The sequence below is a fragment of the Numenius arquata genome, chromosome 12 (assembly GCF_964106895.1).
Source record: "Numenius arquata chromosome 12, bNumArq3.hap1.1, whole genome shotgun sequence".
In the NCBI taxonomy this organism is placed as follows: domain Eukaryota; kingdom Metazoa; phylum Chordata; class Aves; order Charadriiformes; family Scolopacidae; genus Numenius; species Numenius arquata.
This window is the reverse complement of record NC_133587.1, coordinates 20,882,294-20,905,728: the sequence shown is the minus strand read 5'-3', so window position 1 is coordinate 20,905,728 and position 23,435 is coordinate 20,882,294. Positions and strand designations below refer to the sequence as shown.

The following is a 23,435-nucleotide window of genomic DNA, read 5'->3' as shown; positions in this document are numbered from 1 at the left end:
CGGTGCAAAAAAGGAGTAGAAAAGAAAACCAAACGGCACTTTCACAAAGTGAGTGCATACAAAAGTGAACATCCCTTGCAAAAAAGTAACTAATGAAAAGCACATGGAAAATAGCCTTCATGCAAAACACAGACAAACATTTTAATGAAGGCAACTATACAGAAAAATTAGAAGTTAAGGTTTTGTTTATTCTGGAAGAATCATTTATTCTGGCTTTCAACCCTTCCCAGGCAATCTCTTTTCTGCCAGATGTAGGATTCATCTAGAGACTATGTCCACTTCACATCTGCTGACAAGGAGAAAAAATACATGCCCAAAACACAATGAGATGGAACTTGGCATCATTTCTGTGAAGACATCCTGAGGAAAACGCAACGAGCTCTGCGTGAAGAAATGAAAACATTTCTGAGACAGAATGGCCATGTTTTCTGCCGTGTCAGTAAGCCACTAAATGTCGAAATGTCCACTAAAATAGAGCTTTCACGAGATAATGATAGTTCACGCTATTGTGTGACTAAAGTTTCAGGAGACAACTGCCTTTTCAGAATCACCAGCACAGAAAAAAAAAGGTATAAGGTCATGGTATTTGGAAAAAAAATATATATATAATTTTTGAAGTAAGGACTGCTCTTATTAGATGCAGGATTTAATGCAGCATTTTGTCAAGTTGGGAGAGTGACAGGTTTGGAAGAAACGGTGGGGAAGGGAGAACGGACCGAAAGGCGGGGAGAAGGTTTCCCGGGCCGGGCTCAGAAGGGGCGGCGGGCAGAATCGGGCAGCTGGGGGGGCGGGGGCAGCTCCCCGGTCCCCCCCGGTGTCGCAGCACCCTCCGGCCAACCCGCCTGCGGGAGCGGAGCTGCTGGGGGGCAGGCTGGGGGAGGCGAGAGGCGGCCGGGGAGGCAGCGCGCCTCAGTGGCTCTTCCTCCTCCTTCTCCCGCGGGGCGGGGAGGGCGCAGGTGAATGCGCCCTTTGTCCAGCCCGTGGGCCCAGCAGACCCACGGCCGGGCTCCTCTTGAGGCGGCCGGACCGGGCGCCGCCGGCCCCGGGCGGTGCAGGAGCGGACGCCCCGAGGCCAGGCCGCCACGTCGCTCTGCGGTGCCCGCCGGTGCGGGAGACGGGACCCCCGGCTTCGCCTCGGGGAGGGGGTGGGCGCGGAAGGCGGGGCCGGGAGGGGAGGTGGAGGCTGCGGCCGCCCCTCTTCCCCCCCCCCCAGCCGCTCCCCTCTTCGGAGCTCCGCGCTGACGGAGCCCAGCCGGGGCCCGTCGCCTCTGCCGCCGCCCCCCGTCGGAAAGAAGAGGCTGCGCTGACCGCGGGCCGAGGTGGGTGAGCCCCGGGGAGGCGGCGGTGGCAGCTGAAGGAGCTGCGGCGGAGCCGTCCGCGCCGCGCCCGCGTGGCCGGGTGCCGCCGGGTTCCGGCGTGGGGCCCTGCCCGCCCCGCGGCCGCTGCCGGGACGGGACGGGACGGGAAGGTGCGGGTGCCCCCGTCGGGCCCGGCCTCCGGCTCCCGGCGGGGCCCAGCCTGCCCGGGCAGCGGGGCGAGGCGGCCGTGCGCGGGGCTGGCCGCACACCCGGCCCTGCTCCGGGCGCGCTGTGAGGGGGGGGAAGCGCCGAGAAACGAGGCTGTCCTGCTGCAGCCCCCCCCGTTTTGATCAGGTTTTCACAGAGGTCAGCAGAACTTTTGAAGAGCGGGGAAAGTTATTGACTCGCATCCCGAGTGCTCGCCCCGTCCTGCCCGGCGCGGCAGGCGCTTCAAGAGAGAGACAGTCACCCCCAGCACTTTCCCGCTGTCATTTTCCGATGGTGCTAAGGGAGAGGTGTAGTCACTGTCCCATGACTCTTCTATCACTTCATCATTATTATCATAGCCTGGTTATTTTACCCATTTTTCTTTTTTTTTTCGTGGAGCCAGCCCTGAAACCCCTTACTCAGGAAAACCTCTCGTTGACTTTGGATGATGTTTTCTTGGGGTAATGTCTGCATGGTGTAGATCCCCAGTGGTTCAGTGTTACGATGAGACTGTTTTCTCAGTACAAGATGCAGTAGTGTACTCACGGCGTTGGAAACTTGGCTTTCTGCAGCTGGACATCTTCCATTCTCATTCAGAGGTGACTCCCTGAGAAGAAGGGGGGTGTGCTGAGGATGGACATTACTAGAACTGTTTTATTTCATAAACAGTTGTGACTTAGATAGGGCTATAACTGATTAGTTTCTGTCTCTCACAGGACTTCGAAATCTTTTTTCGTCAGAGGTATTCCAAAAAGACACATGCTGTAAGTGACTCTTCTGGCACTTCATAAGGCACTGACTAGTGGAATTACAAATGTCTTGTATTTAGGGTTTTCCAAGACTGTTACTGTGCTTTGTTATTGGGCGTACCCAAGAAATAGTTTTGTGTTAACTCTGGTATGAAAAGCCAAGTGGACTATTCTGGTTCAGCAGCCATGTTTCCATGCATGCAGGAGCGTGGCTGTAACGTGTTTTTCCATGGATGAGCACATGCATTCATTCACACACACTTTCTTTTTTCTTTCTGTTTTGTCTTCTGCTGCATAAACCATTAATGCTGTATTTAACATTGTATTAAACATTGTTTCCCCAAATTACTAATAAATCAGCTTTTAGGATAAGCAGCTGGCATTCTAGCTCATGGATATTTTTTTTCATGTCATGATATCATTTACTACATCCTTATCAATACAAACCTTTAGCTGGAAGCTCTTATTAGACTCATTTCTAAATGAAGAGTGATAGCAGCATGAGAATCAGGTGAGTCAAGCTTCCACACACAGCTTCCCAATGGAAAATATGCGTTTGGAGCCTCAAGATAGTGTGGGAGTCAGAAGAGGAGAGTTACGAAGCAGCTGGGACGACTACGTAAGCTCACGTAGACTGGTTGAAAGCTCAACAGAGATCAGTACGGAAAAAAAAAAAGAAAAAGCAGAAAAGATCTGAGCCACAAGCTGTTTTAACAGTTTTAAGAAGTCAGTCTCATTACCTAAAAGAGTCAGTCTATAAGTTTACATCCTTTTTTTTCCACATGAAAATCAGAGAGTAGGCCTCAAAAACAGTGTGACTGCCCTTTGTATTCTGAGTTCTTTTAAAAATAGATCTGGAGCTCACTGTATTTGTGATAAATTTTTTCCAGGCAAGTACATTACACTGAGTTCTGTTTGTAAACTGTTCTTTGCCATTCTAACAGCTAGAAATAGAGTATATTAAAACAAATAGAATTATAAATTCTTAACTAATCATGGGATTGAAAGAGCTGAGGTTTTATGAGGATATCTGATACCCCAAAACTTGTGATAAAATCACTGAGGCTAGCCCTAGGAATAGGGGGAAAAAATAGAAATGTGCTTTCATCATCCCGTGCTTTCTTGTGTGAAGAATATACACACCGTCCATTAGCTGGTGGAGGAAAGGGTTAACAGCCTGACCTTCAGAGCGAAGCTCTTGTTGACCCTACTCTGCAACACTTGGCTGAAAGGTTATGCCCAAAGGGAGAGCTTGCTAGAGGGGGGAAAAATCCAAAGAGAAACTTAAGAAAAGACTGCTTCAGCTTCAGGAGTCTGGTGGGCCGGCAGAAAGCAAACCCTTGTAGTGCACTGTACAAGGCTGTAGGACTCATCCATTGAAGGAACCAGACACAAGAAAAAAATGGACAACTGTCACAGTCTGATTTGTCCATGCAATTTCCCCAAAGGTTATGGATATAAAAGAATCAGTAGTTAGCAGAACAGTTTCATATCTAGTAATTCAGCTGTTCGGTAGGAAAGTACGTGGAGGAGTCGTAGCCACAGAAAGTCACACTGTGGTGAGGCACCCTGAGCTTCCAGCGGTGTGGTGCTAGTGCCTCTTCTCCTGCAGCGTGCCACACTGTGATGCACACGTGGGAAGTCCTTGTTGCAGGGTCGTTGCAGTCCTTGTAGTTACTTTACAGCCTTCAAGATACTGTCTTTCCTGCTATCCTAGGATTTTCAGAAACATCTCAGTTTATCCATTCTCTTCCTTTTTTCTTTCTGGCTTCTGATCTCTTGTAGTCCTGAATAGGGACTTAGAACCACTTTTGCTGGTACTTGGGGGTGACAAGTATTGTCAGTGTGCCTTGGAACAGCATGAGTGAAGCTCCAGCTGAAGTTTACTGACAATCTCGAAGAGAGAATATACCTCTAAAGCCACAGAATGACTGTCAGGTAGACCAATCCTAAGACCTAAACCCTAAAAAATATTAGGAACAACACATTTGCATGAGTTTCGTGCCTCAGCAAGCCACATGAACTTAGCAAAATTCATCTTCGTAACACTTTACATGTTATTTCTGTAAGCTGTTTCAAACTTTATTGTTGCAATTTAAAAACTTTCAGCCTGAATTCATTCATTCATTCCCCTGGTGACACGAGCATTTAGCTTTGTTACTACTTCTCATCAGTGATTTTGTTCTGTTGATTCATATCCTCTTTTAGTCTCTGCTCTACTTAAACAACAAGCTGAGCTTTTCTGTTCTCTTCTCAGAGAACAGACTTTCCTTACCCTAGATTATCGTACCTTTTCCAGCAGATGGGCAGAGCAGAGGGAAGAAAACATTTTGAGGGAAAATAGGCTTCAAAGTTCCAGTAGGGCATTTCAAAACTTTTACATCCTGTGTTTGTTTTGCAGGGAGTTTCCGCAATGGAGAAGAGGGAAGGTGATAATCACACCGTTGGTCAGAATGCAGGTCAGAGCATCATGCCGAGAAGAAATACGGGAAAACTTAACAACTTGGTAATGTTTCTGTAAAAAAGCAGCTTATAGGTCACATGGAATATTGCAGTCTTCCATTTGATTTTGTCCAGAAACACCATGTACCCATCATACTGGCATATCATCAGTACTTCTAAAGGCTTGTCACAATATTGACATGAAGAAATGAAAAGATAAATAGCGTCTCATGCAATTTAATCACAGTCCGTGCTAAAAAATACATAGTTTGGGCCAGCTAAAAACTACGTGAGGTTAGTTGCTAGTTGCATTTTACCAGATAAGCAAAGCTCTGTAGAAATAATTTGGGATTTTTATACAGGAATATAAAATTTATCTTTGGAGGAGTCTTCGTAATTGCCACAATGCATTCAGTAAGTTTTCCACACCACGTAAAAAGTCCAGATAAAAAATCCACTTCAACAGCATTTCCCTCTGCAACTGCTGATACACAGAAGTAGTTCAAGCTACAAATTTGTATTCTAAAGTGAACCATCTCATGGGCTGTGAAATACTTAATTAGGCTTTGCAGACTCTATCTTCAAGAAACAAGTATCTTTAGGAGAAACTTTGTTCAGATCTGAGTCTCAGTTTATATAATTTATACCAACTTCTGATTCTGCAGTACATAGACTACACCCTACTTTTCTTCGCAGATTAGAGAATAAAAGTTACTTAGGCTACACCTTCACTGTTACAAAGAGATGCTTTTATCATCAGATAAACACGTAGTAGCTATTCAGCTAAAAAATCCTAATGAAGACCATGTCCTTTAATTTTACTGTAGAAGAGTCAGTCAGACATACAGGAAACAAGCTACCTTGTCTCCAGTTAGGATTTTACAGCAAGATAGCTGCATACATTTTTTATCTCTCTGTTAAAACAAAACACCTATCTATCACTGAAGACAAACACGAGCCTCGCACCCACTTACCCTTGCACTATTTACAAATAGTACCTTGTTTGAACTGACTGCTTATTCAGCTTCAATGTAATATTTGATTCTTAAGAATAAAGCCACATAATATTGCTGAGATAGGAAGATCTCCTGTATCCTAGCAGAACGCTAACTTACAGCTTTCAAACTACTGATACTTGCTTTCCTCAAAACAGACAGTGCCCTTTCACTTTCTGGAGGTCTGGACATGAGCTGCATCAGTCATTCTAAAGCTGAGCCATTGCAGCATTAGTTCAGTTTTACTTTATATGTATTTGGAATACTAAAGAACGTACATGTTTATTAGCTAATGTTACCAGTTCTCAGTTCTCCACCCCTGGACAGCTGGCTGCTGCATCAAGTGCAATGACCTACTGTTGGTACATGTATTTTCATTTTGTATTAGACTAATCATGTACCTCTTCCATGAACTATAACTATGAGACAATCTTTAAATATATTATCTCAGTGTAAAATAGTTTACAATATTACACTAAAATTTTGTACTAGCTTAAGTCCTTCTTAAGTCTCTGATAATTCTGCCAAGATCTTCTGTGAGACTAGAATCAAGCCATGCCTACTTGGCAGCAGCAAATTCAGCTTTTTAAACTGAAGTGACTCAGTTTCACAAGTTTTCATAAAAATTAAGAGGACACCACTACGTTTGTGAAGGAGAGGAAGACCACCCCAGGACTTTATGCTGGAGTTGACAGATGTGCAGCTGGTCTAATACCCTGGATCCCAAACATTTCTACTTACATCCTTATTCCCCCAGTTAAATGTCATTAAAATAGCAGTGACTGAATGAAATATTTTATTGTCTTTACTCTGGATTCTGCTATTGTGCATATTATTTTGGCTGCATCATACATCATACAAGTCTATAGCTGAAATTTGACATCTGAAATCTGTAGCTCCTATCAAAGAAGCTGTAATGATGCTTTACATAATGTAATCCATCTTCCCTTGTGGTGTAGGTAACTTCCTGGGACTAAAATCTATTTTGAAATCACCACAGATAATGAATGACAAATGAGAAATCTATGCTAGAAGTGCCTTGCTTGCCTACTGACTATATTGTTTGAAACGTTACATTTTCAAGCTATCTTGCCTTTAATAGTGTGTATGTTTTGTATATGGTTTCAGCGCAGTGCAGTGCAAAAGCTGTGATGGCAAATACTGTCATTACTGAAGTTTTTAATCTTCTCTTGAGCTCACTTGGTATTTCCTTTCTGTCGCTTTCAGAATGTGGATATACAAGTCACCAATCCACCAGAAGCAGCTGCACTTTTTAATTTACATCAAGCAGACCATTTGGGTGAATTTGAACACTCTTCAGAACAAAACTGCAAGCAGGATCTGTTCCCCAAGTGGCACTTGCCAATGAAGATAGCATCTGTGATCTCATTATTAACATTTATTTACACTTCTATGAGAGATGTCATATATCCTTTTATAAACAGAAAGGAAAACGTTTTCTATAAAATTCCAATCCTTGTCATAAACAAAGTTTTACCAGTGGTTTCAATTACCCTTTTGGCACTAGTATATTTACCAGGAATATTAGCTGCTGGTTTTCAGCTGTACTTTGGCACCAAGTATAAAAGGTTTCCCCAGTGGTTGGACAGATGGCTGCTATCAAGAAAGCAATTTGGACTTCTCAGTTTCTTCTTTGCTGCAATGCACGCCTGTTATAGTTTATGCTATCCAATGAGAAGATCATACAGATACAAGCTGCTGAACTGGGCATTCCAGCAGGTATGATGGGCACACAAATGACAACTCTTCTGTATTCAGAAAATCCTTGTTTTGATCATTCAAGCAAACCTGGATGGGGGGGAAGGCATTTTCATTGCCTTCGTTTTATTTTGAAGCAGATCCCCATGGTGCACTGTTAAGGAACGGAGCAGGACTGAGTTGTTAAAGTATGTAACAGAGAGTCAAGAGTCACCACAGCTGTGTCAGTGTTATTAGTCATTTTCTTCATCTGGGATTTTTTCTCTCTCTGTAAAATGCACGTAATAATACCTGCCTCACAGGAACATTTAAGTCCTTGGCACACTATTAGTTTATTGTGGATTAATCTCCTCTGCACCGGTGGAATACAACTATCTACAAAAACTGAGCACACAACATTTTTAGACATATTCTTTGTAAAGTGAATTAGGCAGCAATGAAAGAGGGCTGAGCTAAATCACAATCATCTGTATTTGCCAGAAACTAAATTTGTGAACACTGATGGCTCCACAGTTATGCTGACACACACTAACTTGTTAAAAGATAGAGATTCAATCATGCTTCTGAGTCATGGGCAATAATTGGCTGGCAAAGCTCTCCAAGATCTAGAGAGTTCCTAATACTTGCGTATCATCTCCAGTACCATGAGTATTGCAGTATAAGGAATATTCCAATATCAGGTATATACTGCAAATGTACAGTTTTATTATCCTCCAAGTCTAATCTAGAGTTTTATTAAAAGCAGAGTATGATGCTAGCAGCTGCTTCAGAATTCTGTAAACAGTCAAACTACCTGTTGAAAACTCTGAAATTAGCCTTACCAGTAATCTGACTTGAATGGATTACCAGAAATTTCCTTGAGATTCCAGTCCTCAAGACGAAGGAATGATGGTGTTTGGGACATATTATACCGTGGTGGTCACTAGCAGCATCAAAGGGCTGTTGCAAGTACTCATAAGTAGGAGAAGTTCTGCAGGTACTAGTGAAGACTTTGTCATCAGAAGTAAATAGCAGTTACATTCAAAGACATTAAAACAAATAAAAATACTGTGTTTTTTCGCTAATTTCCTGAACGTTATGGTGAAAATAGATGTATTTCACACAAGTGGCTAAGTGTGCCAGTGTGTCATTTTAAATATGGTCTTCTTTTGGCAGGTCAAACAAAAAAAAGAAAATGCCTGGATTGAACACGATGTTTGGAGAATGGAGATTTATGTGTCTCTAGGAATTCTGGGACTTGCTTTGCTGGCCTTGTTAGCAATAACATCAATCCCATCTGTCAGTCACTCTTTGACCTGGAGGGAGTTCCACTGCATTCAGGTACACATAAATGTCATTATTGCATGTCATTAGTCCTTGTTTGTAGGTCTGTATGTTATCAACTAAGACTATTAGGAGCTAGAAGTATCTAACACAGAGGAAGTGAAACCAATTTAAAAGATTTGTTCCGCACTCTTTGTTAATAGCTTTGCAAGAAACATTTGTTTTGTTTGTTAATTTGTCAGCAGAAAAGGCTGTCAGGTTCAGGGTACAAAGTGAGAAGAAAGACCAACTCCAAACCACTTTTTTGCTCCTCTGACCTGGTCACCAGCAGCAATTGCCCCTTTAGGACCTATTCTTAGGTCAAAGACCTCTGATGCTGAAGACATTTCAGTCATCTTCTGGGCATCTTATGTTTCAGGAATGCCCTGTGTCCAGCCGAACTGGGAGTAGGTGGTGTTGAACCAGCCAGTGCTACATGGGATTCCATTACACAAGGAGAATTGCTTCTTGCTCCCTTGGAGCTGTTTTGGCAATTCTTTACTGCCTGAGCAGTACCAGGTGGCTGGAAAGCCCAGGAGAAGGCTTCTGCCCAATAATGCATGCAGAAGTTTTCCAACTGCAGCATTATTAGCTTCATAACCCCCTCCAAAAAGGTGTATTCTGAAAAGGAGACATCTTACAACAGATGCATCATCAAATCCAGCCAGTCCTGAGTTTGCTGCAGATGTGCTTGTTTCCTTCACCTAAGTATCTGGGTTGCTCTTAGTTCTCCTGTATTATACGCACTAATAATCAGGAGTGGTTCTGCTGATATCAATATGATCACACTATAGTTAAGCAACTGTTCAATTAGGTCCCTGAACACTAAAATCTGAAAATTCAATGACCTACTAAGTACCTGGCATTTGAAAATTTGATCTGAATTTGAAAAGTAGATCTGAAATGTATCTCTTCCTACAATTAGTGATTTGAGATTCTGCCCACTCTATGAAGCACATCTTTTGTAGGAAAAGTTTTCAGCTCTACCAAGAATCTATATGGACAGGTCTAGTGCATGATTGCTTTCAGTATTCAATTAGCATGGTGAAGAAACTCAGAAGACTAATACTAATATATTGGATTGGTTTTATATATAAATAACCTTTATACTTGAAAATCAGATTCAGTAGATTTAGCATTTGGAAAGCCAGTGTTTTACTTCACTGATGACTAATTCCATTTTTCTAACAATATTGATTGTTATGCAACAAGAAACTCAAAATTACTAGTAACTCTAGCATAAAATTTCCTTTACTCCTGAATTTTGTAAACCTCCTAAGCCAAATTTATCACTGTAAGTGGAATGAAAGACTTAGAAGGGCAATGAAGCTAGTGTTTGACTTAAGTGTGTTGGTTGAGGCCCTTCCTGATTTCTGTATTTGTTGAACAGAGTATTCTTTTTGCCAAGTTGGAAAAAATAAATAGCTTACTATTTTCTTTCTCTTTTCAGAGCAAGATGGGATATTTAGCTCTGCTGCTATGCACTGTTCACGCACTAGTGTTCGCTTGGAATAAGTGGGTTGATGCCAGCCAATTTATCTGGTATACACCACCTTCATTTATGGTAGCAGTTTTTCTTCCTATTGTAGTTCTGCTTTGTAAGTGCATACTGCTCCTCCCATGCTTTAGGAAGAGGATAAAAAAGATCAGATGTGGTTGGGAAGCTAACACACAAACCAATCAAACCAGCGTGACTTCCAGACTGTAGATCAAATATGGACATTTCCTGTTTATGTATGTAAATATGCTCAAGGTCATGAAATGTTCACTCGCGAGCTCTGTTTTTGTATTTCCCATAGGTGTTTCTTTTTCACTTTTCATTTCGACTTCAGGAGTATGGGATACTTGATGCAAATTGGACCTTTGATAAAACAGAAGGTGGAAACATTCATATTCCACTTTAATCTGTTCGGTGTTATGGTAATTTATCATTTCTTCTGACTTACTGCTTTTAAAATGCTAGGGCTTCATTGCCTCAGTCATAATTTCTTTCATAGACAAAAGCAATCATAAATCATTGCTCCAGATGACCACAAAAAGTAAATAAATTATTACACTACAGAACCCAGGGATGGTCTCTGCTTCTCACAGCCATGTTTGTTCCTTTGTTAAATCTCAGTATTATAATGGGATAACTAGAATATTTATCAACACAGTCTCCTTTACCACCTGCATTCTGTGTTTCATTCTGCAGAATTGGGACCTTAGCACATAACGCAGACAGAAACTCTGTGTTCCCACCAGGTCTTGAACTTAGATAGTTGGGCAAGCAGAATTGCAGGGAACTTTGTAAGGTAAATCTCTCCTGAGGTTTGGGCAGAATCTAAAAAAAGAGGTTTTAGACTCAGATCTCCATCTTATACAGGACTAGGTGTGTCTCTGTTTACTTAAAACAATAAAACATTTCCCATTTTTTATTCCATGAACACGTTCTTTTGTTTCTGATGTTGGATATTTTCCATGCTTTTGACCTAAGTGTGCAGCCCTTGACATGTGCTAAACTTTATTCACACAAATTATTCCAGTGGGATAACTCACGTCAGGTAAATGTGTTTTACTGTTTACTGTAGGGACAGTACAATTGTGTGACTGGAAGAAAAACATATAAAATAGTCATTTGAATCTTGACATTGATTTGCAGAGATTTTCATGTAAAATGGCTTCTGAATGCATTTACTTTTACAAAAATTTTCATATAAGCTAATTAAACCTCATTTTCCTTATGTTGCATAGGTCTGGCTAAATGTTGTAAATGACTAATTCATTTGCTAGTATCTATTTTTAAATATGCCAAGCAGTTGTTAATATTGTTACCCAGCATCAGGAACGCTTCTGCCAGTCTCCCTGCATGAGTTGACTAGGACACGGACTGACGATGCCACCTATTGCTGGTGGGATCATCTGAATGAGAATTTTAATTGGTAATGGCTCTGCTATTAAAACAAAAAGGAAAACAATGTATGCATAAAATATACGTAATACATGGTGCTAGTGATCCTGCAGCTAATGATTCTGTTGTACATTTGTGGATTTGGTACACTGAGCATAAATAACAGACAACTTAAATAGCTACAGGGATACTACATTTTGTATTTTCCCGGTTATAACTCCATTCAATTATTGCAACTTAAAAGCTGGCCTTGTTATTTGCACTTAATGTAGTACTGTGAAAATAACTGGGGACATGGTGGCCTGTGTAATATAGGCTGAAGAGAAACGCGTGGCATTGTGCATCAAATCAGTAATGCAGGACAGAGGCAAACACTCTAAAACACAGGAAGCTGGTCTGCAACGTGAATCTAAGAAATTTCTAACAGAACAGGAAAAGTGTGGTTGTCAATGCATTAGCATTTACATTTCTATAAAGAAAATAAAATCTTTTAGAATTCATATTAGGGATAAAGAATAGTAATGCCAAAGGCTGAATGAGAATATTACCTGCACTTTGTTGTCAGGAGTCATAAAAAAATTAATAAAGTAATTTTTCTAATGGGACAGGTTGAGGCAGGTGCAATCATAAAGAAATCCCTTTGTCTTCTGTATTGTCCACTAGCTATTCATAAAGCATGCTCAAACTTACTACTTAGGGCAAAGCTGAGACTGTAAGTACTCCAAGCAACCCCTGCACATATGCATTGAAAAGAATGACATTTGGTTTTATAGAAATGTGTGCTAATTTGTGTTAAATTGTGCTCTCCAGAATCCGCTGCTCTGTTTACTTAGAAAGTCTGGAGAATTTAATTCAATCTCCAACTTTGTTAAATTCTGGTCAAATATTTGGACTAATTGTTTACAGCTGGTCCTAGAAGCCAACCCTTTAACACAGAGGAGTATGAACAGCGGTAACAAAGCATGCAGCATAGAGAGCAGAACCTGACCCTTGATAACTCAAAACTGGAAAGAGGTGAATGAAGACACTTCTTGGAAGAAGGCATTCAAAGCTATTCATATGGCATGTATAAAAAAAAAATCAAGGCAAATTAATACGTGTATGCATTTAGAGAGCAAAATAGTGCAAGGGAATGATAGTGGGATTCAAGGCTTTTCACCTTATTATCACCAACTGAAATCTTTTGCACAAGGGCTCTGTTATGGATCAGCTAGATCAGTGAGCACTGAGTAGAGGAGTATGGTCAATATGGTTATGAAGTCAATAGAAGCTGGAAGTGAAGGTTCTGTGCCTTTGGAGTTTGCACCTTACTGCGCAGCAGTTGGATTTAGGCCACTAAGTCACTTTTGAAAGTGGGACTTGACACCGAAGTTGGTTTGACCCTTCTGAAATTTTTGTACAAGTTCTTAAAACATTCTCTCTGAATCTGTAAGATATTGTCTAATTCAGAGACTAACAGAGAGATCCTTATTGCAGAAATCACTATAGATACCACTGCTAGAAAGCAGACCAAGAACTCTATGAACATGCAAATGTATTATCTATATTCAACACTGCATAAAAAGTTTTTGAACCATCTGTTCTAATACATCTTTATCCAAGCAGCAGAAAGGAACTGTTGTCTGTACCATTGTATTTAGTGCATAAAATCAGAATAAGGCACATCACAAGCACAGAACTCCTTCAGGAAGTACTAAAAAAATGTACATACATGTCCATCATTATTTATCTTCTCTTCAAGGTGCAGCAGTGATAAATTTAGATAAATTTAGATTCATCCCACTTCAAGTGGCTGATAAATCACGTCCTAATGAAGCAGTATCCTATTGTAATCATGACCTATTATAATGCCCTGCTCTACACACTTATTACACAAGGTAGTGCAAACTAGAGTAACTTCATTAATTTCAATCTGTTAATACAGGTTTAAATCCTAACATAAATTACAGGTGAAAACCAATCTCAAGTTCATCACATACTACCCAAACTGACCTTTTATGCTTATCGTTCAGCTGGGAACATTAAGCACACTTCAGAGCTGCTGCCATGAATGACACAAAAACCATTCCCTTTACGCTGGCGCAGAGCCCAGAGTCTCCAAAGGAGAGAAAACAGAGAAGTGATGAGCAAAATGGACACATTCATAGGGGGAGGTAATGAAAGCACATTTTTCCTGACAGATCTTTTAACTGACAGATTACATATTCTAGCATTCAGAGGAGATTTTGTAAGAAGGAAGAAAAGGCTGAGCTAGTTGTGGAGTGCTTTGGAGGGATACCTATGAACCCTGAAAACACTGAGCGAAGACCAGGAAAAGTTCAAGAATGGTGAGGGCATTGCGAAGAGGAAAGGAACACAGGCATATTTTGGGGTAAGAATGCACCACTCTAGTGAATTCAGTTGCATCAGGATTCAACTTTTGCATCCTTGTTTGAACTTTTCCATAGATTGAATAGAACATTTGAATGGGTGTGGTGAGGCTAATTTATTAAGCATGCATAACAAGTTTTCAGATATTTTCAAAATAAAAATATATAAAACCAATCAGTGAACCAGACTCTAGAAGACCCCAGCTACTTCCAATAAAGATGATGCAATAGAAGGTACAGTTGTTTTGTCTTTTTTCTTTTTATGTATATTTCATCTTTGTAACACAAAAGTATTACTGAGATAAATATGCTACGTCCTTGAATTGGTTAAAGACGTGTAGTCCCTGCGGGACTGGTAGAATACTGCCACTGCTACTGATGGAAGTATTTGGTCCTTAAATTTCATCTTTTGGGGTCACTATTAAAAAAGAAGTGAAGCAAGTGTGGAGTTTTTTGAACTGGACAGTCAGTCTTTTAGTTTGCAGTCATATGCAGTCTGTATAATACATGCTTACACTGTTTTGTTGTATGCACTCTACTGAAAAAGGATTTTCCATGTGAATTTCTGCATTACTTGGTGTTCAGAAGTATCTTACTGATGGACTTGAGGAATGGCCACATAACCTATCTCTAATTTTTCTTGCCTTTCCACCTATACCTGTGCAAATACCAGAATAACTTAACAGTGCATCTCATTCATTCAAAAATATTCTAAGTGCTCTAACAGGAAATCCTTAAAAAGAGAAAAAAAACAAGAAGCAAGAATGGGAAAAAAAATCAGCCACTTGCAGGGCACCTCAAGCATCTCTGCAACAGTTTAGCAGTCTAACAACTGTTTGATGGCACCCGCACCCATAATTAAAATAATGGTTGCTTTCTCTTGTGCTTTCTAATTTGCAATAGACAGTGTATTCATAAGGATATGAACATCCTAAATTATTTATTCCCAGATAATTAATGACAGACAAAAGGGTGATCTGGGGCAGAGGAAAGCTGGGACCATGAAGCAAAGAGGCATTAACGTGGAATGGGAAGGAACAGGACAATTGGAGATCTGGGACAAAGAGGAAAGGAGGCATTGCAAGCGCTCAGATTTTGTTAAGAAACAGTAAAGGAGCTCAATGGATGTTAAAGGAGAAAAATAAGTAGGTGGAGGATATTGAATGAGATTAATGCAACATCATCAAGATAGTAGGGAACAGAATCCTTAGTCGTGGAGATGGGTAAAATGGAGGACGATTGAATGACAGATTGAAGAGAAAAACTGAGGTGAATCCTTGAAATGGAGGGAATGTGAGGGTTGGTTACCACATGGAGCCAGGGAATGGAATGAACAAATACAAAGAGCCCAGGTGTGTGCAGAGTTTGGCCTGCAGAACCTATGATGGTGCAAGCCTTCTGCATCCCTGAAATACCATTTGAGGCATTTCTTGGGAAATCTGTTCAAATTCCACTGGTATGTATGAGCACCAGCAAGGTTATAAGAGGTTCTATGAGTTGGAGGAATTATCTTCTGAGATGTAGCCCTACAATTTTATTATGGATTAAGAACATACTGTTTCTGAAGCTGGGAAGACATGAGTCATCAATATTGCTCCACTTTTCTTAATTATTTAAATATAAAATGAGTTATCTTCAAATAGATTGTGCTTATAGTGGAGTAGACATGGCTACTTTGCTTCCTGGTAAAGTGTACAGTATGTTGTGCTAAGTGATGGAAAACGTTTATGTAAGACACATGGAAGCTAAGCCACTCTTAAACATTACTTATGCAAATAAGAAACCAACTGAAAGTGGAGAATTAGATGGTGCATTAGACTATATTCAGAAAAGTAATTCCTAATACCTTCACTTTCATCCTTGTTCTGATATCACTATTCTATTGCATATATTTAATTCTCACCATTTAGTTCTTGAACAGGCAAAATTCCCAGTGAAATCAATGGGACTTCTACTTAGCTATTCAGTCAGGTTTTTTCCCTGCAGTAACATAAATACTTCAGGTCTGCCTTCTCCTTGACACAATTACCAATTGTTCACCTTCTCCGGTGTTTGAGGTGGACTCTATTCTGCTGTGGACCCTCCATCAAGACAGCCTTATCAAGGGTACAGCACTAAAATTTATTACCATTTCTCCATTACCAGGGCCTGTCCTTGAGCATTCCCTATCACAACACAACAGCTTCCTCACCAATTGCCCAGCTTCATTCAGTCCTGTTGTTTACATCCCATGCTTGCTTGGTTCTTTCTAAGTTCCTCCCTGAAAACTCTTCCATATAATTGGGTTCTTACACCTTTCTAATACCAAGGTGCTAAAAGAATAAGGGAAAATTGGTGGTGGGGAATGCCAGTGCTGAGGAAGAGGAAAACAAAGTACATAGGGTAAGTGGGAATGGGATACACTAGCTACTAGAATGAGGTGAGGGTTGGTGAATGAAGCAGAGGGAAACTGAGAGCCTACAAAAAGTTTGGGAGATAAAAGAGGGGATATCATGTATTAACTGGCCCTTTTAATGCCCTTTTCACTCTGTTTTCTCATTCTTATTTCTCCCTGCTCCATCTTGATCCCTCCCTTTCTCCTGACTTTGGTCCTTTCACTAAACATCCCACAGTTAGTCCTGCACATTCTCACAATCCCCTTAAAATAGCCCATAATAATTTTCATACAAATCTCTTCCCCTTGTATACCATAACAAGTCCCACATCCCTTTAGGAAAATACCTCTTTAGTTCATATTACATTTCAGGTGAATGAGTTTCTTCCCTTCATCACTTGATGGGTTTCACCCCAGGGACAATGATCTGGTCATTCCCCTTGGACGTTCTTGGCAGTAGGCATTTTGGCTTCATTTTTATTGATTAGCTTGGTGGGGTTCCTTTGCCTGTTACTGCTCCTCTGACCCTCATTGGGTCCTTATGTTCACCATGATCAGACTTTGATCAATTAACCAAATAGTACAGATAAGAGCATCTCAGATGATCAAGGTGTGGATCAGCTGCTTTACAGGACGAGACTAAAAATGTGGAAGATCTTCAAATGAGAGAAGGTGGACAGGGACAAAATCAAGGCTTACAAAATATTGAAGACAGTGGATAAAATGAAAGCAACTATTTTTCACCAAATCCACATTACAGGACTAGAGAGGATTCAATGAAACTAGTAGATCAGTTTACAACTGGGCTACAGTTGTAGGGTACAAAGATGATTCTAGGGCTACAAAAATGATGAGGAGCCTGGAACATCTCTCTTATGAGGAAAGGCTGAGGGACTTGGGTCTTTTTAGTCTGGAGAAGAGAAGCCTGAGGGGGGATCTGATCAACGCTTATAAATACTTAAAGGGCGGGTGTCAAAAGGATGGGGCTGGTCTTTTTCAGTGGTGCCCAGTGACAGGACAACAGGAAATGGGCACAAACTTGTACATAAGAAGTTCCACCTAAACATGAGGAGGAACTTCTTTACTTGGAGGGTGGCAGAGCCCTGGAAGAGGCTGCCCAGGGAGGTGGTGGAGTCTCCTTCTCTGGAGACATTCAAAACCCACCTGGATATGTTCCTGTGCAACCTGCTCTGGGTGGACCTGCTTTGGCAGGGGGTTGGACTAGATGATCTCCAGAGGTCCCTTCCAACCCCATGTGATTCTGTGATCTTTACATCTTTATGCAGAGGACAGAAAACCTCTAAAACTTGCTGCCATGGAGGGCTGTGGAGGCAAACAGCATCAGCAGGTTCAAAAGAGAGTTAGACAAATTCAGAAACAACAGCCCCTAAAATGACACTAAAAGCACCTTGCAGGCATGTACCCTATGACATCAGTAAGACAAATATAGATTTCAGAGGAGACTACAAAATACAGCAGCCAGGCTTGCACGGTCTCGTAAAATAGCCTTTTGTTTTGCTGCTCTTGAACATGTCCTAATGGGTTAGATAGGTCTAACCAAGTAGGGTGTTTCTTAGGTTCCTATACTTTGAGAGAAAATTTCTCAGACTGATACAGTGCTCTAAGTTTTATGTCTGGAAAACAAATGTGTTGGGAATGAGAATTTAAATCCTGAAGAAAAAGCTATTGCCTTGATCTTGAAAAGAATTGCTTAACTCTCAGGCTCTGTAGCAACTCACTGGCCTCAGTTAATTTCTGTGGAATTAACTACATAAATCTTTCATTGTTCTATAAAGACACAGATTTTCCTCTCACAGTGCTAAATTGCTGTTGAATTATCATGGTTTCATTTATTTGTCAGGGAATATTTTTCACAGCATGGCATGATCCCATTCAGTGAAACAAGATGTTCAGAATAAACTAACTGAAGACCTAACCTATAAAAATGTGTATGTAAGAAGAAGGTTAAAAATATTTTACATTTTAAATTATATATTTCTACATTTTCACAACCACGATGCTACTTACTACATAGTGTGATCTTGATTAATTTTCATTTTGCTTCTGCTCTCAAAAAAAACCTGTGGTCTACAGCCTTGTGAAGGAAATTTGGATTCAAAGAGCTAAAATCCTGTTAGTAAAACAAACATGCTAGTCTTAGGCTGTCAAACAGTGGTCAAGCCACAATCTAGCCTATGCTTCCCTCAGCTACTCTAGTATTCAGGCAAGTATTATTGTCTTTTAAATGAATTTTTCAATTTTGCAATTTCCATGCTTCACTAGAAAGGACATGCATCTGTTCTTGGTTAACAAGTCAACTGACTGGAAGTTTTGCTCTGGATTTAATTGTTTGCATTATAAAAATAATCTATTTTTCCCATCCAACAATTATTGCAGGCACAAGACCACACTTTTAGAACCTATTGTCTCACTTTGTAAATGCCTTCTAAGATGAGCAGCCACAAATCAAGAAGAAAAATTCTGACCTTCTATAACTTACACCACAAAGCAAATGTTGTTTCAGAAATATAGGGAGAAGTGGAAAGGTCATACATGACCTTGTGCTCCATACACAGCCAAGAACAAAGGTCCTGAAACCGCTTAACTGGGCTTCAATAATAGCTATGGAAAACCATAGTCAGAGAAACTAGGAGAGGCTTCCTTCCTTCAGCTTCTTTCTGCTGAATAAAATTAATCTGCTAGTTTATAAAAGCAGAAACAATCCTGGTTTTCTATTTGGATTGCCTTAGAAATAAAATTGTAAGACTGGATCTCCTGTACTTTTGGTTGCTTTTGGTTGCTTTTGGTTTGGGGGGGGGTATTGTTTTTTGGGGGTTGGGGTTTTTTTTGTGGGAGTCCCCTGTTTTAGACAAATCATTCTTAATTTGTAATTCCTCTTGGAAAGAAGGAGATATCATGTCTTGTTTTGCATGACTTGCTAGGATTTCTCAACTGTGACGTATTAAATGTGCTCTATAAAGGCTTTCATTCTCTTTCCTTCATTCTGTCTCTCTTTTTTCTTTCCTTTTTCTTTTCCCTTTCCTACTTTTCCTCTCCTCTCCTCTCCTCTCCTCCTAAAATAATATCTAAATTTTTTTACTTATCTATTTCAATTTGTCTGTGTTTGCTTGCTTTTTACTACTGAAATTCTTCTCCGACAGGGTCTGAAAGAAATACCTGGACAGTTAGTGAAAAAGGAACATCACAAATTGATAAAATCCAAAGAGTGAAGGAAGGAAAGAGATTTTAGTTGAGGTATTTACCATTCATTTTTGTTCTTTGTTTAGTTAGGGTTTTTTTAAAAAAAGAGTATCTTTATTAAAAAATGACATCTTTTCAAGTAAATAATGACATCAAATTAATTAAAAAATTAGAAAAAAGTAAAGAACAAAACTACAATTTATTTCTACCAAAAAAAAAGTAAAAACAGCTCTCAATTTTCTAAGTCTCTCAGATCAATTTTGTTCTTATAAAGAATGGGCAAGAGGTATAAGCTTTATTTTTAGAGTAATTGCAGGCTGCCATAAGAAAAAATTAGTTGGCCTGAGTGTTCCTGGCTGGGAAATACTCCATTTCTCTGCTAAGTTACGAAATTAGCTGTGTTGAGGCTAGTATGCCAAACAATTGTCTTTGGATTTGTTGCCCTCATAGAAAGCAACTTTTTGTGTGTTTGTTTTCACTCTTTCCATGGGGAAATCCCAGGACTTTGCTTTCCCCTTGCCAAGAGGAAGAACCAGAATATCTGTTTCCATTTGCCAATTGGCAACTCCTTTGTTATGTTCCATCCCTTAAAGGAAGAAATAATAATACTGCCCTGGACATTGCTAAAGAAAGAAAAACACCTGCTAAGAGAAAATAATCTCCTTTTTTTAACAGATTGTTTAAGACAGCCCTTTAACAGGCTAGCTGGGAATTATGTTGGCCATAGATCTTTGTATATAATTTGAGAGAACTGTAACTATCCAATTTCATCATCTCACTAAGGAGACATGGTCCAAGTATATAAAAGGTATGTATATACCCTTGCTTTCATGCTAAACTCCATGCAAAATGGGGACCTCTTTATCCTTCTCCTGCTCAAATGGATCACTTATATAGCAATGGAAGGCTGTAGGTGTTTTAGTCCCAATAACGAGGATATTCAAACTGCAAAACCTCAAAAAGTTGCGAGGAAAACATAGGATCAAGTGAAATCCTCCAAACAGTCTTGATTTTAATTTGTAAATGTACTAGATATCAAGTTAGTGGTGTCTGTTCAACAGGTTGGTAAACGACCACAGCTCAAAAAGTTTCCTTATCTATCCCTGTGCACAAAGGCCAAACCTAGGTAGGTCTGCACTTAGTGAGAGGAGAAACAACTGGAGAAGAAATGAACAATGCTGGTCAGAAATGCCATTGAATGACAACCGTGGGAACCCAGGTGGGTTAGGCATGAAGGACCAGGATTGATGCTGGCACACCCTACATAGGGCAGGCTAGAAGACAGAACCTGTGATGTTTTCACGTGGAAAACATAGCTAGTAAGCAATCACAGGCCAAACAGCTGCACAGGAAACAGTTCGCAGAATTCAAGGATCATTAACCATACTATCGGTGTAAGAAAAAAGCCCTCTCTGTTACAAAGTCACCACAGATCTTCTAATGCATCATCTCCCGAAGGTCTGAGTCTTCTGTTTAAGGCTTTATGTTGCAGTAATAACATAAAAAAATCCCACAGGAAAACAATCACAAACATTCAGATTTACAGCCTTCTTATTAAGGCTATAATTCAAATAAATTAAGAATCATTAGATTGCGACTACTCTCATTATGTGTGATGTACTATCATTTTGAGGTGCATGTGTTAGTCTCATGACTAAATATGCCTACTTTTATGTAAATACTTTTGTGCCTACAAGAGTCACGAAGTAGCATATAAGGAGAATCAGTCACAAATAATGCAGAAAATAATATTCTAGTTTTTTCTTTTGATATGTTTGTTGGCTGGACTAAAATTTTTCAACTTATACTACAGTAGTTGTACTGGCTAGAGAAAAACAAGCCTAAGATGACAATTTTTGAATCAATAGCAAAGAGAAGGAGAACATTAGAACAGGAAACTGAAGGCTGAAATGCTCCTTCTCGCTACAGAAAGGGTGTTTCTGAGCAGTCTGTCGATGGACTCACCTTTCTACTGACTTCCATGGAGCATCCACCCAGTCCTCACCATCTGGGAGCCGAAAATGCAGTGTGGAAAATCAGGCAATATGTTTTCTGTGCACATACCAAATTTAAAAATATTTTTAAAATACATGCTTTCAATGTCAGGAAAATGACTTATTTAATAACTGGGGGAAAAATGGCTTCTGAACTACAAGGGAAAAGTTTCTCAGACTTCTTCAAATTCTAAAGCATGATTGTTCATGATTATATATTGAAACAGATGTTTGAATTGATTATATGGTTCATTCTGCTTAAGTTCTCCGTTAATGCACTACAAAAACAAGTCAGCATGCACACACAGAGGATGAAAACAGGTATGTTCAGTGTTTCACTGCGATCGTATGGCTCCTTTTCAATCCTCTGTGCATGTGTTAGATTTGTGCTGCAACATGAGAGACATGCCTCATTATAGGTGTTGGTCAGTTTTAAACATGTTAAACATGAAGGGTTGAAGGTTATGCACTGTTATATATACAGAATAGCTTAATAAAAGATGGAACCAGAATATCAGAAAATGTTAAAATCAAAAGCTACACTTTTTGAGGAAAATGTCCATTTGTCTTCAACTGGAAAATTCCTTGGCCAAGCCAATGTAGAATTCAGATTCTTGGGTTTTAGCTTCGTTTTTATGCAGTTGAACCCTGTATGTCCACTCATTTTGTGTAACACTGAAATCAGAGCACAACTCCCACCTCTGCAGGGTACACGGGGTACACAGCAAACATGGGGAGCAACCTCCCTGCTACCCACCCCCAGGGAAGCTGCCCTGGGCAGCAGAGACATTCAACAGCCCCTTGGAATTACTTTTTTGTGCTGAGGGTGGTGAAACACTGGAACAGGTTGCCCAGAGAGGTGGCAGATGCCCCATCCCTGGAAACATTCAAGGTCAGTTCGGACAGGGCTCTTGAGCAACCTGATTTAGCGGAAGGCGTCCCTGCTCATTGCAGTGGGGTTGGACTAGGTGACCTTTAAAGGTCCCTTCCAGCCCAAACTATGCTATGGCTCTATGATTCCTCACCCTTGGCCCTTCAGCTGGCACCGGCTGGGGGCCAGCAGCATCCTTCTCCCCGGAGAGCACAAGGGACAGAGGCGGGAGCCGGGTTCCCGCTGAAGAGCAAATCTGGGCGGGAGCAGCCGAGGCCGGGCAGGGCCGGGAGGAGAGGTGCGCTTTGCCTTCAGGGCCGTGAGCTCCCCTGGGGACCGGGGAGGTCCCGGGGCCGTGCCGGCGGGACGCGGGGGCTGGCGCTGTGTGCGCTGCGGCAATGCGCCGGCCCGAGGGGTTTGTGGCCGTAGCGCGGTGAGCAGGGGCCGAAGGCACGGCGCGGCGGGGCCGAGTGCGCCCCTCTCCTCACAGGCCGCCCTGCTGTCACCCCAGCCGCCGCCCCAACTCCTGCCGCCGCCTCAGCCCCGGCAGCACCGCGCCGCTGGCCACCGGGCCGCGGCGAAGCGGCCGCAGGGGGCGGGCCGCAGCGGCTGCGCCGCCTTCCCGCCGTCCTGCCACTGCGGCGCCGGAGTCTGAGGAGGAGAAGGGGCGGCGCCGGTCTTCCTGGCGGGCGGCAGGAGGTGAGCGGCGCCGGGGCCGGGGTGGGAAGGGGGGCCCCATCCCTGCCGGGCGCCTCCTCAGGCCTGCTGTGCCCGCCGTCGGCCCGCGGGGGCTTTCCCCGCTGCCCCTTGCCGTGGCGGTGGGCTTCGGGCACGCTCTGGTGGGCCTGGCGTTGTCAGGGTCCCCCCCGCCCGGAGCGGGTCGGGCAGCCGCGGTGGGAGCCCCGGTGCCTGGCGGTAGCGCGGGGCCGGGGCCTGGCAGCGCTGCCCAGGTTCTGCCCGGCGGGGACGGAGGCGGCCGCGCCGGCGAGCGGCCGGGCAGTGGGGTCGCCGCTCTTGTCACGGG

General features: G+C 41.8%; 1 protein-coding gene across 1 annotated transcript; it reads left to right on the top strand.

Annotated features, from left to right (window-relative positions):
• Positions 1-2,009: 2,009 nt before the first annotated feature.
• Positions 2,010-10,420, top strand: STEAP1 (STEAP family member 1). The gene is given in 5 exon segments (XM_074157453.1): positions 2,010-2,156; positions 4,656-4,760; positions 6,919-7,431; positions 8,566-8,730; positions 10,163-10,420. Coding segments are annotated over 5 exon segments (1,188 nt in total).
• Positions 10,421-23,435: the final 13,015 nt, after the last annotated feature.